At 39.2% G+C, this 17,327-nt stretch overlaps 1 protein-coding gene across 4 annotated transcripts in view; it reads left to right on the top strand.

The window, feature by feature from the left end:
* fndc3a (fibronectin type III domain containing 3A) overlaps positions 1-17,327 on the top strand; it is a 59,392-nt gene that overhangs the window by 31,164 nt on the left and 10,901 nt on the right. For all 4 annotated transcript variants that reach the window (XM_028045135.1, XM_028045134.1, XM_028045136.1 and 1 more), the window contains 17 exons: positions 4,868-4,944; positions 5,030-5,279; positions 5,400-5,684; positions 6,320-6,378; positions 8,562-8,728; positions 8,836-8,895; positions 8,974-9,112; positions 9,217-9,270; positions 9,367-9,491; positions 10,621-10,795; positions 12,172-12,258; positions 14,538-14,676; positions 15,500-15,568; positions 15,656-15,774; positions 16,559-16,664; positions 16,831-17,006; positions 17,097-17,210. In XM_028045135.1, coding sequence (XP_027900936.1) covers positions 4,868-4,944; positions 5,030-5,279; positions 5,400-5,684; positions 6,320-6,378; positions 8,562-8,728; positions 8,836-8,895; positions 8,974-9,112; positions 9,217-9,270; positions 9,367-9,491; positions 10,621-10,795; positions 12,172-12,258; positions 14,538-14,676; positions 15,500-15,568; positions 15,656-15,774; positions 16,559-16,664; positions 16,831-17,006; positions 17,097-17,210 — 2,201 coding nt within the window. The remainder of the gene's footprint in view (positions 1-4,867; positions 4,945-5,029; positions 5,280-5,399; positions 5,685-6,319; positions 6,379-8,561; positions 8,729-8,835; positions 8,896-8,973; positions 9,113-9,216; positions 9,271-9,366; positions 9,492-10,620; positions 10,796-12,171; positions 12,259-14,537; positions 14,677-15,499; positions 15,569-15,655; positions 15,775-16,558; positions 16,665-16,830; positions 17,007-17,096; positions 17,211-17,327) is intronic.

Below are 17,327 nucleotides of genomic sequence, written 5' to 3'. Positions count from 1 at the left end.
ACACTTGAGGGAAAAAATAGCTTTTCTTTTTTTAATTCTTCCATTGTTTGCTGCCTGGTTTCCTCTGTTATACTCTAGGTCACAGATCCACCCAGACCGCGGCTTCCTCTCTTTCTCTTCTCCTGATCCATCTGCCTGTGTCAGTGGTTGCTGGATGCTCACAGAAGCAGGCTGGCCAATGGGGGAGTCGGCTGTGTAATGTTATAATGGAATCTTATGCTAATTGATGACAGGCATCTTTAGCCTGTAAGAATTAAAGGCCATGTAGTGTATGGTCTATACACCCAATACTTGGTCAGGGCTTCTTTTACATGAATCATTGCATCACTATTTGTCATCAAGACGATCAACCTATGGATTTGCTGAGGTGTTAAGAAAACACAGAATGGTGTAATAGCAACTATCAGATTACCTGCATTGTTTTATCTGGTATACAGTGCACCAATAAATGTTAATCATTTTAGGAGATTTGTGTTTGACTGATACTGGCATGAGAAACCAGTCTTCTTTAACTCTGCAGAAATCTGAAAATCAGCCACTGGGCATTTTTACTCTGCTGTGAGAGATAGCTGACTTACAGACTCGCCCACCAGTCCATGTCTACACTTCATAGTTCTCAATAGTCACCACAGCAGGTCAGACTATTCACAGATCAATGATCAGCCAAAAACTGAAATGGGTGCACAATTACCTTGGTAGAAGGTGTGCCTACTTTCTACAAGTCTTTTTCCTTCCACTTAATTTTCAATTAATAAAAAAAGTCTAAACAGTCACAGTTATAGCTGTACCTTTTTGTCACTTACCCTCAGTGTTGAGGGTCTGTGTGTGAACTGAGAGGTCAGTAGCCTTCCCATAATTATGTATGGTCAACATGGTCACAATGCAACTTATTTGTATTTTTTAAAATCTACATGAGCTAATCAAGTATAAAATGTGGGTTTAATTAGCTGTAATCAATAGTCATCTAACAGACTAACTCTTGAAACATCACCCTGTAATGAATCGATTTAATATAAAGATTCTTTTAAGCATGACTGATATAAACTGTTAAATGATACAATTCATTAAGGTGCACTTAAATGTTTGCCTCCATTTTATATTTCGCTCTTCCTTTGTGCTTTTGTAGATTCTTCGCTCCTTTTATCCAGCTTTTATGTGGCAAATCTTCCCCGCTTCATTTTGTTCTCCCAATCTAGTTGAGAGTTCATTCGTACATTTGATTAAATCTGACAGTTTGCTTGGATTATTGCCACCATTTTGACACAACCTCTGCCAAGTTTCCTAATGCAAACTACCTCAGTGGACCTGGGCTAAGAACCACTTGCATACTATTATCCTGTATCTACCCATTTCTAGTAGTGAAGAGCCAGATTGGTGCTCAAATTGGCAAAGAAAAAAAACCCATATATATAAGCAAACCTTTGGAGCCATTATCTGTTTATCATCATTAATGTTTATTTTCCTGTGCCTTCTCCCTCTTGAAGGCTGGCTCTCCATGGCCACGTCAGCACACCAATGCTCCAGTTGACACAAGAGGGAGGGGGAGGTGGTCTCTTTTTTCTGCTGCTTCTTCTTTTTTTTTTCTGTCTCTTTTTTTATTCTGATCTGTCAGCGCTTGTGCGTCAGATTGATGTAAAAGAGAGGGTGTCTTTACCCCCACCGCCATCACCTCCGTTGCTTTCCAACTACGACACCATGAGGTTTCTATACCTCCCCATCCTACTCTCTACCTACTCTCTCTAACTCACTCTCACCTTGCCAATGTTCTTCTCCCCTTAGTCTTAGTGTGTATACACGCAAAGCCTTTCAATCTAAATGGACAACGCACAGGATGCTAATGTGATTCATCAGATTTGCTGTTAGTCAGCATCAGCAGCACTGAAGTAAAATTGCCTTAATCAGTCATTAGGCAGGTGCGTCGCTGAACACTGTGTGGCATATTTTTCACCTAATTTGCCTTAAAAGTGAGTGGAGTTAACAGTAAACACTTTGAACTCCCTCTCAAATTATTTCCTAATACGACAGTAATGATGGCCAAGTCGGAGCGATTGCCTTCATACAGGCTGAGCTCTTACCTTCTCCCCAAACTGAGATATTTGTCCTTGTGCCCGCGTGTTCTCAGTCAGAGAAATGACTCACTGTTTAATTGCCTTTTTGATTTTAATAGGCCTACTTGTTAGCTGTTTGAAGTAAGTTTATCAGCAGTTTGGAAGAGCCCCAATGTCACTGCTTTACATACTGAAGCTTGTCTCACTGTGATGCTGCTGTTGATTCATTTGACATGAATGACTGACACGACGCATTGAGTCACAGGGATGAGACAGAAATAAGGGATTGCTTGCTTGTTGCTAGTTACTAGGGGTAGGAATCTTTCACTATCATGGTTCAATTCAAAATCGATGAAAAATCAATTAATTGAATCATGATAGTGAAAGAATTCATTATTCATAACGATTTCTGCTTCAATAGGTGTGCAAAGGATCCTTGTGATCATTCAGCTTTGTAAGGCAGAATGAAATATGGAGACATTAAATTGTTTTTTTTCAGATATCTATACCTTTCTGTGGACAAAGACGTTACAATCCCAGTCATTGTAGTTATTTAGTGAAGAATTGTAAAAAATGTATATACCTTCTCACTGTGTCGCATATAGATTCCATATTCATGTCGCCTGCAGATACAAAGCCGGATAGTGGAAGTGGACTAGTTGTAGTGAAATATTCGCATTGCTGTCTGAGTGCATTTCTGCATAAAGAACGGCAACAAAATTCTGGCCAATCATGGTGTACGGTACAGCATGCTTTGGCTCAGCTGAATTGGCTCCGTTCATTTGCAGTGTTCCTGAAGTGCTCAGTCTTCATTTTGCGAACCTATCACAAAGTGAAGCTCACGTCAAGCTTCGTCTTCCCGGTCATTCAGTAGAGAACAAAATGAAAAAACAAAAAATAATTAAATAAAGCATCTGAGTCATGCTTTTAAGTTTAAAGTCATTGAAATGTAAAGGAAGCACAGTGCATCTGGAAAACATTCACAGTACTTAACGTTTTTGTCGTTTCACTCAAAATTGAAGATTTTCTAGTAAACCTTTACAAAAGTGGAGATGCACACAAAGTTTTTCATCCGAAAAGTGAAATCAAACATCTCTTTAGAACTGCGTCAGTTGCACCTGAACTGTCATTTTCAAGGTTCAACAGTTTTTAAGTGGAGAGGTTTTATGTTGTGTTCTCAACAAACTGGCTACTGTCTGTGTACCTGCTTGAAATTTCTGTTAAGCTCCCATGAGAGCTTGAAGTTGAATGCTGGCACCTAGGGGAATATCGCTAAGTGTCGGTGTGAGTTTACAAGGTTTCGGTGTGTTATTATGTTCCCCTCCCATCCTCTGCAGCTGTGAGTTTATTATCACGAGTCATTTAGAGCTGCTTTTTCATCTTAAAGCATTTTGTGTTCAATGAAAGAAAATCCTTCGTCATGCATTCTGTTTGGGAGGTCAGTGAATCCCTCTGCTCCCCTGCACCATTTCTGGCATTCGAATCTCATTGTTTCTGTCTTAGGTCTGGAAAGAAAAGAGAAATGTGCTAATGTGCAAACTTGGCTCAGAGATTGCCCTCTGTGGCTTTTTGCTGAGCTGTCACTTCTCTGAGCTGAGCTGAGCCGGTGAACCGGCCCTCACAAAGGAGCAGGAAACTTTGTTGTTTCTCAGCACTTTTGAGAAGTGGACAGTATTTTTAAAATATAATCTTTTCCTTTTGTTACCCGTGGGATTTGAAAAAAAAAATAATTAAATGCAGTCAATGAATATGCAACAACAGTACAAAAAGCAACACTGTGGTTTTATCATGGTCAGAATGCCAAGTGTCACATGCTGTTTGTCAGAAAGAAGTGATTTTTGTTTTTCTGTGATGTGGCTGTGAGTGACATCTTGTCTGTAGCTGTCCCTATTGGGCCTGGCAGATGTATTCATGTCCTTTGAATGTTTTTTTTTTCATTTGATCATATTTCATAGGAATTTTAGGTAATCCATACAAAGCACGGAACTGCATAATTGTAATGTTGAAGGAAAATACATTGTTTTCAAAGGTTTTACAAATGGAAATTATACAGTATATATTTGTAATCGGCCTACTACTAACAATTATTTTAATAATGATTCTATCGATTAATCAGTTAACAAGATTGGCAGATTTTTCATTAAACCACTTAAGCCTTTTTTATACAACATTGGAACCACATTAACAGATGCAAATAAACAAATTTAATTCTTGTTTTTGATAAGAAAAGAAACTTTTTATTGCCTAAAATGCAATGATAGTACTCCTTTAATTTACACTTGATCATTTGCATGAAAGGATGCATCTGCTTCTAAAATAATAATAGTGTCAGTAATAATTGAAAAGCTCAGCCTTTTCTGCTTTATTTAGCACCAATACAGTGTAGGGCTGATCTGTTGACTATATTTTGGATTAACCAATTAATAATTGGATAACAAAATGTGCTTAATAGGAGATTTTCCTTTGCAGAATTTGAACCAAGTGAAGTTAAAATTACCACTTGAGTTTTGAGTGTAACATACTTAGTTTTTTTTTTTCATATCCTGACTGCAAAATGGTTTCAGCAAATGGCATTGTTTGAGTCTGTATACTCCAGTTAGTGATTAATCGATTACTAAATTAGTTGATGATTATTTCAATAATAGATTAATTGCGACTAATTAATCACGATTAAACCTTGTGTCCCTTTTCTTCTAAATCACAATTATAAACTACTTTGTGTTGGTTTGTCGCATAAAATGAAAAAAATACATTGTTGGGCTATGAATGCTGTTTTGTTGCAGATTAAAGGTGTTATCGTGTTTCTTCCCTTCTCACAGGTCCTGCTCAGGTTCCCATGATGTCTCCAAACGGTTCAGTGCCTCCTATCTATGTGCCTCCTGGATACGTCTCACAAGTATTCCCTCCTAACTTTTCTTTTAATAGTTGAACTCTCACAAGTTTTGATGTTGGCGAAACAGGTCATCTTTGTTCTCTTCTAGATCATTGAGGAGAACGGAGTGCGGAGGGTTCTGGTTTTACCTCAGCAACCAGATTTCCACCCCGGGGGTCATTCCCCACTCCACCACCCTCCGCCACCACCCCATCCACACCTGCCTGCCTTCATGCCACACCCCGCCATGATGGGCCCACTGCCGCCTCATCTGTACACAGGCATGCCAGGGGGTGTAGGGGACATGAGCTCTCAGTACATCCCCCAGTACCACCCAGCTCATATTTTCTCAGAACAGGGTGAGTTAAGACAGCGTAGCAGCTTTAACATTTGCTTGTTGCTTTTCTATGTTTACACTCAACTCTCCATCTATTTTAAAGCCTGCAATGACCTGTGAGTGTGTTCTCTCTCTTTTACAGATTCTCACTCCCAACACGGACGCCAGTCTTTTCTTCACAGGGATGACAGGGCGAACAAAACACATGAACGTCTTCAGAAGAAACTGAAGGAGCGTCAGGGAGGGGGAGGAGGAGGAGGACAGGTGAAGGACAGTCCCCCGTCTTCACCCCAGAAGTCCTGCAGCAGCCCCCCAACGGTGGACATTCACAACGGCATTGGAGGAAAAGGCCTCGACGCAGAGCTCAGGCATGGGGTCGCCTGCTCCGACAAGCAGATTGGCAAGGGAAGAAATGGAGAGTCGAGAGGTAATGTGGGGGTCATTTAGGGGTCTGTTATGGTTTTGCTGTTTTAACATCCATAATAACACTGAAAAGTTATCAGTGGTTGGTTTAGTGTTGGCTGTTCCACCACATATATTTCCTGTTAAAAGAAATCTTATGACTATTACAGGGGTTCCTACACAATCTGGAAAACTCTGCAAAGATGTATAAATTGATTTAAGTAATCTTTCTTCATCCCTTTTTTTCTTTTTTGCAACTTTATTTTATAAAGCCAGTGAACTGTAAGCATATTTGCTATTATTTTGTGAACTTTTGTTTTTATGCCTAAGAAATGACTAAAATAGAGGTAACTCAGGGATTTTGAACTTTGAAAATATAGAATTTAACAGAAAAATGTGTAAAACAAGCCCGTTTTTACTTTCTGTTGACCTCCTTTATCTACTTGACAAACTGTTAACATGACCAGATAGCTTTTAAATCATTGTATGTTCAAGCTGCAGTCAACATTTCAAAGAATGAACATAAAAAACCTGCAATATTTGTCAAATCAAATCAAATTACTTTAGTTTTGTTTTTGTTTTGTTTGTTGTTTTTTTCATTTCATTTACTCTGATTCTTTCAATCAAAATTCACCATCTTGCATCAACTTGTCTCTCCAGAGCTCGACAAAGAGGCTCAGGCCCTGCTTGCACTTCTGAGCAACATCAGTAAACCAACGGTTGGTATTCACTGTTACCTTATTTTTACTGCCTTTAATTATGAAAAAAGGATTTTTATTGCGTCTCCTAATATCCTTTATGAGGTTTTTTTTTTGCTTATTGACTTGAAAGATTCATTTGTTTTGTAACTTGTGTGCTTTAAACTATAAAAACGTTCACTAATTGTCACTAAGGCTTGACATTTTTTGTTAGATTAACCTGGTTCAGGCAACACGGGCAAAATGTACTGTAAGTAGAAAGTAGATGTTCTTATTGTCCAACTGTTTAAAACTGGTGGTCAAAGGCCACTGAACTGAACTGTGGGAAGCAGAGGACTTAAGGTGAGGCCCAGGGCTGCCGGTTGGAGTTACAGACTTGACCTGATTGAGTTCTTCCACATATGAATCCCCCCTGCAGTCGAGCTCAGGCTATTTTAAACCTCCAAACAGAATGAAAAATCACAGGGTTGCACAGCAGCACATCCCTGCAGCTAAAAAAATCTTTACGCTGCTCTGCATTAACTGGCATACTTTGATTCTTTCCCTCCACAGTAAATGGGATTATTGTGGATATTTTGAAAATTTTAGAACAGGATATTATTATTATTATTATTATTGTTGCTGTTATTATTATGTCATGTCCTGTTTGCTGAATCAAAAATAATAACACTCCTATACAGTTAACATCTAAATTATTTCCTTATGTGCTAAATGTTTTATCCGAGGGGAACGTATCAATGTACATCACCTTGAACTCACCATCCCTATAGTCAAACATGGTGTTGGCACCATCATGCTGTGGATATACTGTTCTTCACCAGAGACAGAAAAGCTAGTCAGTGTTGTTGGGGAATATAGTTGGTGTGTTGTAGTCGAGTAATCTAGCGATCATTCAGAGGATTAATGAGTAATCTAATTAAAAAGTGCCCTGTTCTGTAGTAGCAACTTAAGCTAGTAAAAGAAATATATCAAGTAAAAGATTTTGGTTAAAAATAAAATACAATTTAGTTCCCTTTTTAATAAGAACTTGCTTAAAATGCAAGACGATTCAAACATAAGTCAGTCTCAAGTTTGAAGCATGGGGAAAATTTTAATTTTTATATATATATATATATATATATATATATATATAAAATAGATTTTTTCATCTGTTGTTTTTTTAATGTCATTACTCTTCTTGATCAGAAAATACATGTAACCTTGAACATGTATTTATGTATTTATTTCCTTGTACATGCATAACATGCCAAGTTCTATTAAAAGTTACTTTTTTGCAAAAGAGACAAAAATGTCACCACAAATGAGGTCAATGTAGTGGATGTTTCCTGCTGAGATGTTGCAGGACATCAAGGACATGCTATTATGAAACACTAATTGTGTTTTGCAGTACACACACTGAGTTGTTATCTTTTCCATTTAGCTTAAAATAATCCCACATTTTTGACACTTTGTCTTTGTCTCTTCTTGGTAGTGCCTCCCTCCGTAGCTGATAATAGCACTTAGCATTCATCAACAGCTCATTGGCAGAAGTGAGAGCTTTGTCAACACACATGGTCATTTTGCTGGTACACAATATGATAAATAGTAAAACATAATTTAACAAAGCTTCGAGGCAGACAAGGAATTTTAAAAAATCGAGGTTCTCGAACCATTTGATGAATTGTTATGGCTATAGAATCTAGTGAGCTGAATACATGAAAATCCTGGAAGAAAAGCTACAAAAGGCTAGAGATTGGGATGTTTCCAGCTAACAACAAGCCTACTACCCATAAAAATTAAACATACAATCACATACATTTGCTTAAGGCATATTGAAATATTAGATTGGCTTAGGCCTTAATTAAAAAAATGGAATTGAAGATTTTTGGCAAGATTTGAAAATTAATTTTCACAGACGCTGTCCAGTCTGCATGAGCTGTAGCTCTAAATGTGCAAAACTGGCAGAGACACAGCATGCAAGACAAAGATTTGTTCAATTTTATGGACCTTTTTTTTTTAAAGGAAGTAGGGAAAGCACATATATATATATATATATATATATATATATATATATATATGTGTTTATATTTCCTACACTTTACAGTGAAATATATTGAGGACTGCAGTTAAAAATGACAAAATGTGAAGGTTCAGGATGGCTATGAATAGGTTAACAAGGAACTATTCTGACATTATGTGAGACTCATTAAACTTTCATATCCAAGGTGTCAGACATCCAGGCCAGAGGAGCAGTGGTCAGTTGGAGCGCACCCACCAGACCGGAGGGTGAAAATAACACTGCGGAGGATGACACCAGCCTCCCAGAGGACCTAAGCTACGAGGTTGCCTTCTCTATTAATGGCAAAGATGGGAAATACCAGAACGTCAACAGGTGAGTCCAATCACCAGGAGACCACAGAGCTCTGGAATTCCAACAATTTTACAACCAAAAGGTACTTTAAAACTCAAAAACACTGTTTTTATTTTTCCCTGAAACAGTGTGCATGAGCTAAGTGCTACTTTGGAAAATCTTCGACCAGCAACAGACTATCATGTCAGGTTAGTATAACCCCCTGCTTGCTTTAATTTGTCATTTTACAATGGAACTGTGTGTGTAAACATGTTGTTGCCCCTCAGGGTCCAGGCAGCGTGTAACTGTTTACTGGGAAGCCCTTCAGAGTCGGTGAGCTTCACCACGTTAAGCTGTGAGCCAGACCCTCCCAGTCCTCCCAAGAAGGCCAGTGGGACCAAAAACACACTTGTACTCACGTGGAAGGTAAACATTTCACTTGTGTTCAAAGAAATTATGCTGACACATAATTAGAAATGTATATAGCCTGTTTTCTAATGCATGATGAATCATGTGTGTTTCCTCTACAGGCTCCATGTGACAATGGTTCTAAAATTAAAAATTATATTCTCCAGTGGGATGAGGTAACATGTTTCTCATAATTGTACACCTTTTACACTTTTTATGTGTGAAGCTTTGATGTAAAGTTGCTGGTGAACTAAGCAGTGTGTTTTCTAAAGGGAAAGGGCACAGGCACATTCGAACAGTGCTACTACGGACCTCAGAAGCAGCATCGCGTGACCAAGCTTACTCCAGCTTCTAGATACTCCTTCCGCCTTGCTGCAAAAAATGATATGGGTGTAAGGTGAGCAGACTGAAGGACCGCTTAGCATTACGTATTTCACATTTTGTATGTTACTGCCACAAACCTTCATGTCTTTTAATTGGATCTTGTCCGATATAGCAACTCAAAATAGCAAACAACCGTGAAGCTGAAGGGAAAATATACACAGTTTCCAACTTTTGCTGCAATTACAGAGATAAGCTACTTCGGCATGTGTTCTGCAGTCTCTCAGGATGCGTTTACCCTTAGCAGTGTTTAGTCTGCTTTAATCAAACTCTATTTTGTTTGCCTAGAAAGTCCAGTTTGTTTGGGGAGCTGTAAATGCACAATCGAACTCTTATGTGGACCAAAAAAAGCAAAACAACGTAGGTCTTGGTTCGGTAGAAGCAAACTCTGCCGCCGTTCAAATTCATCTGTGAATGCCAATAGGACCAGAGACTGTTCTAAAAGCGCAGGGCATTCTTGGTAAATAAAACCAAAACAAACATGTAAGTCTGGCACTAGCGAGAGAAATGCCTTGTGGTCTTTTGCCAAAGACAATAGAAAACTCTTACAACCGTTAAAATCCGACGCCACTTCATTTTTGTTTACATTTTGTGAAGAAGGAAGTGGCACTTAGTGTCTTCTTCAGACATTTACATGTAGTTTCGTTTAGTGGTTTTTGGTGCAGCGCCTCCACAGGTGAGGAGTTGAGTAGCTTTTTCAAAGGATTTGGACCGTTTGACACAGTGTCGTGTGAATGAGAACCGCATTAGCTAAAAATTGAACAAATGCTGCATTTCTGGTTCAGGTGTGAAAGCCTGAACTACATTTGACTTGTAGTTAGTGCCATATGTCTTCACATCAACTTCAACTATCTTCTGGCTGAGTAGAGATGTAAACTACATTTGGTAATTACTCTGTTGATTCATTACAAATTACTGTAAGCTGTAACAGTGACTGTGTGGCAGTAACACGACAAAATGTGAAAACATTAAAGTAACAGGAGCCATTTTTCATTGTGCTCTCCATGCTGGAATATTTTCCACATGTTGTCCATTTTTATGTCACCTTCTCTATAACTGTCCTCATCCGTTTGTCGATGTGCGTCTCTCACTCCGTCTCTTTGTCCCATCCTCTCCTGTCGTGTGTCTCTCTCTGTCCTCCCCAGCGAGTTCAGTGAAGTGGTGGACCTGTTCACCTCATGCAGTGTGCCATTGCCACCCTTCCCTCCAGAACTGGAGCTGGCAGGAGTGACCTTTCTTACTATGAAGTGGCAAAGGCCCAGCAGCTCACCCAAGGAGGATGACATCTTCTATATTCTGGAGATGGAGGAAGAAGGCTCGGTATATCTCTTGGTTTAATACCTCGTTTTTTCATTTGATCTACTCCCTGTTAGGGGTTATTTGTTTGGTTTTTTGGGGGCCGGGGTTTTGCAGGTTGTAAAGTTCTTCTGTACTCAATAATCAAAACCAGGGCATAAATGTAAAAGTAAATAAGAATCCTAAATTATAGTTGATATTAAAAAGTCTTCTGAACCCTTGTTAAATGATGTATATATAAAAAAATGAAAATAAATAATTTATTAATTTTATTCTGTTTAATTGATCATGTAGGCTGTGGAACTCAATTGAAAAGCAAACTGAGATGTTTTAGGGAGGACACAGTTTTTTTTGGGTTGTAGTCCATCAGAACGGCAGATCTCGACTTGGCTCCATTTCCCCACTCTAAATATTAAAATATTGTAGCAGCATCTCCAGTTCATTCCTCTTTGTTTTTAAGTTTTGTGCCAACTGTGACCAAACGATCAACATTGGTTTCATCTGACCTTTACGGATTGATACTAGCGTGCTAAGATTGATACCTTAGTTTTAGATTCCATCTTGAAATTTTATTTAATTTTTGCACTGTAGTGTCTCATCTCTCCATAAATTTGATTTGCTCTCAAATTTTATTTTTTTGTTCACACAAATATTACGTTAAGTATTTTGTAGATACTTATAAACTTTCTCTAAATTCTGTCCTAGGTTTGAACAAAATAATTGAAAAGAAAAACCACAAAAATGCTTACAGTAAAGAGGAGAAGTTTGATATGTCACACTGAAATAAAAACTATCGTTATTGGTATTGGATCAGTACTAAAATGTGCAGTATTGCACACAGTATTTAGTCTGTGGACTAGCGCTGCAGAGTAAAGTTGCAATTAAAATCATCATGAAAAACTTTACTATAAGTATGTACTGACTCGGTATGTGTTAATTTATTCTGAACAGCAAATTATACAAAAGTGACGTCATCACATTCATTTAGTTTATTTCTTCTCCCTGAATGATTTTTGCTTTTATTTCAACTGAGTTGTAGCGGTTATATGTCACATCAAAGCTGAAAAAAATGGTTTACATCACAAAAACCTGACTTTTTAACTGGTGTGAAGACTTTTGCTATCCATTGTAGTGAAAAATTCTTTCAGATCCCTTTTTTCCCATCCCCATATCAACCATCTTAAAATGAAAAAAATACATATTGGTTTACACACCTCTTTGTAGTTCATGTCAGCTTCAGATGCCACCTGCAGGTTTAGCTGTCAAAAACTCTGCAGCTCTCTTTACCTCTGTTGCTGTTCCCCCCTCAGATCCCTTATTTTTCTGCGCTTCAGTGATTGTTGAGTAAGTCATTGCTCAGCTGGTGGTTTTGTTTTTCCCCCTGTTCATCTCTGTCCCAGGGATATGGCTTCCAGCCAAGCTATGACGGTGACGAACTCTCCCACACCGTGAGGAATCTCCGCAGGAGCACCAAGTACAAGTTTCGGGTAAGCGAGCTCTGCGAGGTGTTAAGTCAGAACGGGTTATCTGGTTTCATTTAGGAAGCGGAGTGTGTGTGTGTGAATTGGGTGAGCTTTCAGAAGGGAGGGAGAGACAGGGTGGTGGCGGTGGTGCTGCAGAGCCCCACGTTTGCCATATGACTCATCCGTTTACAGGATTTTGCCAGCAGAGCAGCGGGCAGCTGAAAGCATCAACAGGCTTGATCCAGTGTTGATCGCATGCAGGGCCCCAGTGAGAAGCTAGTTGAGCAAAGCGTTTGACCAATATGTGGCCCTTTGACTGGCAGTAATCTTGCCAAGTTAAGAGGAACTGTTTTTTTTTCTTTTCCTTTCTCCAATCTTTGTAAATTTTCTACCATTTTCTGCAACCTGTCTCGTACCACCATCCTTTATATTTTCCCATTACATTCTGTAAGGTTGTTTGCCATTCTTCCCTAATAATGGTTATTTTCCTGCTGGAAATGCCGACAACAGCTGCACTTTTTTCCATTATTTGCCTCTAGGACATGAAATAAAATGAAGGTGTGGACCATAAAGCAAATTGTAAGGTTTATGCAGTAAGCCAGAGGAAACGGTGCAACGCGCTTGGGAAGAATGATGCTGATGGAAAAGTGTTTTATCGGCAAAACACACTATCACATGTCTGAATGATAGAATCCCTCTGTTTCTCATTGCAATTACCAAAATACACAGTGTAGGACGAAGCTGTTTGTCTTGCTTCAGTCTGTGAAAGATCTCTGTTCAGCAAGATGAAGATTTCTCTGTTATTTCTGCAGGTTGAAGCTGCATTTGCTCATTGCGTGTTTGGTTTGGTTTTAGGGTTTCTGTAGATTTAAGTTGTAGTGTGCATGGTTTTTCTTAATGCTGTAATTGCAGATATCATAAATGTGCATTGCTATATCTAATGACTTGCAGGTGGATCAATAAGAAATGATTTAAATTTGTTCTAAGAGTGAAACTCCTATATTATACATGCTCATTATACAAAGTTAATTTTGATGATTATCATTTATAGCCAATAGAGACCAAAAAGCATATTTTTACTACATTATTAAACAAGACCAGTAAAGTTTCACATTTAATACAAAATACTAGATAATGGCCATTTTATAGCCTTCAGTATCATGGGAAAACCGCAGATTTTTCATTTCCCAAACAGAAAGTTTTTAACACCCTCCTCAAACGAGATAAAACATAAAACTGTATTATTTAAATAAGCTGGCTGTTCACAGAGCTGTATCCAAGCATCTTAATAGAAAGTTTAATGGAAGGAAAAATGTGCAAAGGGGTACAAAAGTGACATGAATAACTGCAGCCTTAAAAAGGTTTTTGAACCAAAGTATTCAAAGGCTGGCAGATATTGGTAAGTGTGGACTTCGGTTGGAGTCAGTACCTCTGACTCCAACCGAGTCAGAGGCTCTGGAAGTCTGCAACTGCAACTTTTGTTGTGTTTAGCTTCTCTGGAGATATCAGAGGTGTCCTACATGGGCTAAGGAAAAAAAATTGTTGGATTTTTATTCATGAATCCAAAGTATTCTTTTCAGATGGAAAGTCAATTAAGCTCCCGGATTCTGAATGAAGAGCTAAGAGGCACATATACCCGGTCATTTGAGGTCCAGTGGGAAGTTTCCCCATTCAGGAAGTCATGTCATCTAATCATGTATATAAATTTGTACAGAAGTAGCTCAAATAAGAAAAAATTTTGGGGACGGGGAGCTTGGAGGGGTGAAAAAATTGGAACTGGTCTATTCATACTGCCACAAAAAAGTCAGATATGTACACATACAGACAAAAAAAAGTGGATTTGGGTCACATTTACTTGCAGTGTAAACGTAGCGTATGTGGTTTTGTCTAAAGGAAGATTGGACACCAAACCCAAAATTGTAGACAAGTTAAAGCAACCTGGGCTTCTTATCTTCTTACTCTGCAGCAATTTACACAAAATAACCTCACTCTAATTATTGACTGGATATACCGTACATTACACAAACTTTTAGTTGAGCCAACATTTGTTGTTTAAAAAAAAACGTATTCTATTGGTGGCCCTTTGTTCCAAGACACCGAATGTTTGGCTAAATGATTGAAATATTAGACTTCATGCTTAATGAATTTGTATTGTATACAATTTTCACTTTTTGGACCGAATTTCTGAAATGAGCATCTTGAAGATGTAGTTTGAGATGCCCTTCTGCTCTTGCCTAGGTAACCTGTTGCCAGTATTATGTCAAACTGTCTTCTCACTGCCTCTATTTGTGAACTTTAACAAGGTGGCAGCGTACAACTCAGAAGGGAAGAGTAACCCCAGTCAGGTTGTGGAATTTATCACAAAGCCAGACAGACCCAGCTGTCCCTGCAGGCCTGCCATCCGAGGAAGAGTCCAACCCGACAGCTTCAAAATGGCCTGGGGTGAGATTTCCTCCAAGTTTCTTTTGCAAAATCCTCCCGTGCTTTCTTCTAGCCGACAACCTGGCAGGTCCGGTTTACAGATTAACTTTTCTCCTGGCGCGCTGTCCAACAATAGATGAGACAGATGACATCCAAGCTAGTCTGTACAGTGGATGACATCAGTTCTTTTATCTGTTCAGACATCAGCAAGAATCCTTCATGCACGTCACTGGATGAACTCATCTTCCAGGGCTGTGCTCGATCTGTGTCTAAATTTTTATTTATTTTTTTTATTTTATTTTCCAAATTGAAAAACACATCTGTGGCTGTGAAAATGTCTCAATTATTTGTGTTCCAGAAAACTGTTTGAGTTTAGAGGCCATACTGTGTTTGCTTTAAAAAAGTTGTTCTTTCTTATATATTTTTTTTTTTCTTTCTTTTGGGAGAAAAATGTAAAGCTGTCAAAGCTGCAAAAAATTGGTTCAGGCTGTTTTGACACAGGATTGTTCTTGTTTCAGTCTACAGACAGACTGAAATCTTTTTATGTTTTAGTTTAGAATACATGTTGATCATAACTGACACAAATGGGCAAAAATTTCCATTTTCAGAAGCTGCTAGAAATGTACTACAACAAAGGCCACAATTTTTTCACTCCTTTGAAAACTGTTTTTCTTTTTCTATAATTATGCTCTACTTTGTGTTGGTCTACCACAGCAAATCATCTTAAAAACGCATTGACATTTGTGACAAAAATGCACATTTTACCACTTTGTGAACAAAACTTAGAATAATCAGAAATAAGAGCTAATATTTAATAATCCTGATGTTTTGTCTCTTTATTCAGAGCCCCCTAAAGACAACGGTGGAGCCGAGGTGACAAAATATGTCGTGGAGCTGTCTGAGAGCTTAAGTGGTTGGTTACATTTCTCAGCTCAAAACTACATTTTGCTGTAATTTACGTTAATCGGTTTGGAATGAACTTAAATGGGTCTGATTTTAGGTTTATTATGGGGACTGGTGTATTCGGGACCCGCCCTGGAACACGTGTGCGACGGTCTGAAGCCCGGCTGCTGCTATCAGGCGCGGCTTTATTGCATCAGCGCGGGGGGGCAGAGCCCGGTGAGTCACTGCACAAAGCTCCACGCGCTTGTTTGCGCACAAAACATTTCAAGAGGTTCGATCACTTCAAATTTAATTGGACTGCAGAGAAAAGATGGAAAAAAACACCTGCTTTTTTGTTTTTTTTGAAAGAACACCAAGATTGTTTTTAATGAGACTGTCATAAAGGCTTAATTATCCAATTGTTTATTCTTCTCCAGACATGTAAATTTTCCTCTTGTTTATTTTAGTATTGATACATTTCTTGGCTGATAGGGAAACTAATTATTAGCTCTGGCAGCCAGTGCGTCTGATTCCTTTAATTGGAAATTGTCATAAAGTCAAACTCGTTTGGTCGGAGATTAGGCCATGCTTTCTTGTGTTTAAGTACGACACATCCTGCTAATCATTTAACCTTCCCTGGATGTGTCAGAGGAGGTTTTTTTCTCATTAGCTCAGTACATCCTATCTTCATTAATTTTCTCTATCAACCATTTTGTCCATGCTTGCATTTCCTTGGTAGATAGGTGAAATGTTTTCTGGTGGAACAGCAGTTGCACGTTTCGCTTCGTCACTAAAAAGTTGGGTCTCTGTTTCTGTTAGTGTGATAATATAACTACCCATTCAAAACTATGCCTAAACAATGCACTCAGATTTGTCTCTTCTCTACTCTGCTGGAGCCTGATAAGCTTCGGGAAATTACAATTATTTCCAGTGTCTTTTGTCGGGGAGAGTGAGCGGATGGTGTGTTGTCAGCTTTGTTATTTCCCTGCTTCCTAATTGGTGTGTTTTATTTTCTTGCAAGCTGTCAGAAACCCTGCAGGTCCAGACTCCTGCGGTGCCCCCAGGGCCATGCCTTCCCCCTCGGCTGGTGGGCAAACCCAAAGCCAGGGAGGTGCAACTGCGCTGGGGTGAGTCATTCCTCTCAAACTTAGCTGTGTGTGGGATGACTTTCTAGCGTCGGTTGATGCAAATGTTCACCTGCTGACCTGCTTTAAAGTCTTTTATTTTGCCTTTCTTGCGTGGTAACGTTTGCTTATCGGCTCCATTTTATTAACCTTCACCAAAACCACGCAGGTCCCCCTCAAGTAGACGGAGGAAGCCCAGTGTCTTACTATAGCCTAGAAATCAGCGGACCGCAATCTGAGGAGAGCAGGGAGGTTTATCAGGGCTCGGAGCTGGACTGTTCTGTGGGAGGGTTGCTTCCCGGCAAGACCTACAGCTTCCGGCTGAAAGCGGCAAACAAGGCCGGGGTGAGAAAGACGCACCAAATAACAGAAGGATTACCTGTTCTTTACAGGAAATACCGGCTAAATTGTTCTTGTTGCTCTTTCACAAAACAGTTTGGGCCTCTCTCTGAGCGCTATGAGGTCACAACGGGTCCTGGAGCCCCGGAGCAGTGCAAGGCGCCTGCGACCACATGCAAATCACCCAGTTGTGTTATTGTGAGCTGGGAGGTGAGTATTGCCCTTGCTGAAAGTATTCCTACCCCTCACAATATTCATTAGTTTTGGGGTTTTTTTGTGTGATGGGGGAAGGATTGTTAAGCTGTAAACACCTGGTGCCACAAATGT

This window comes from Xiphophorus couchianus, chromosome 18, assembly GCF_001444195.1.
Source record: "Xiphophorus couchianus chromosome 18, X_couchianus-1.0, whole genome shotgun sequence".
Classification (NCBI taxonomy): domain Eukaryota; kingdom Metazoa; phylum Chordata; class Actinopteri; order Cyprinodontiformes; family Poeciliidae; genus Xiphophorus; species Xiphophorus couchianus.
This window is presented reverse-complemented; position numbering and strand designations above follow the sequence as displayed.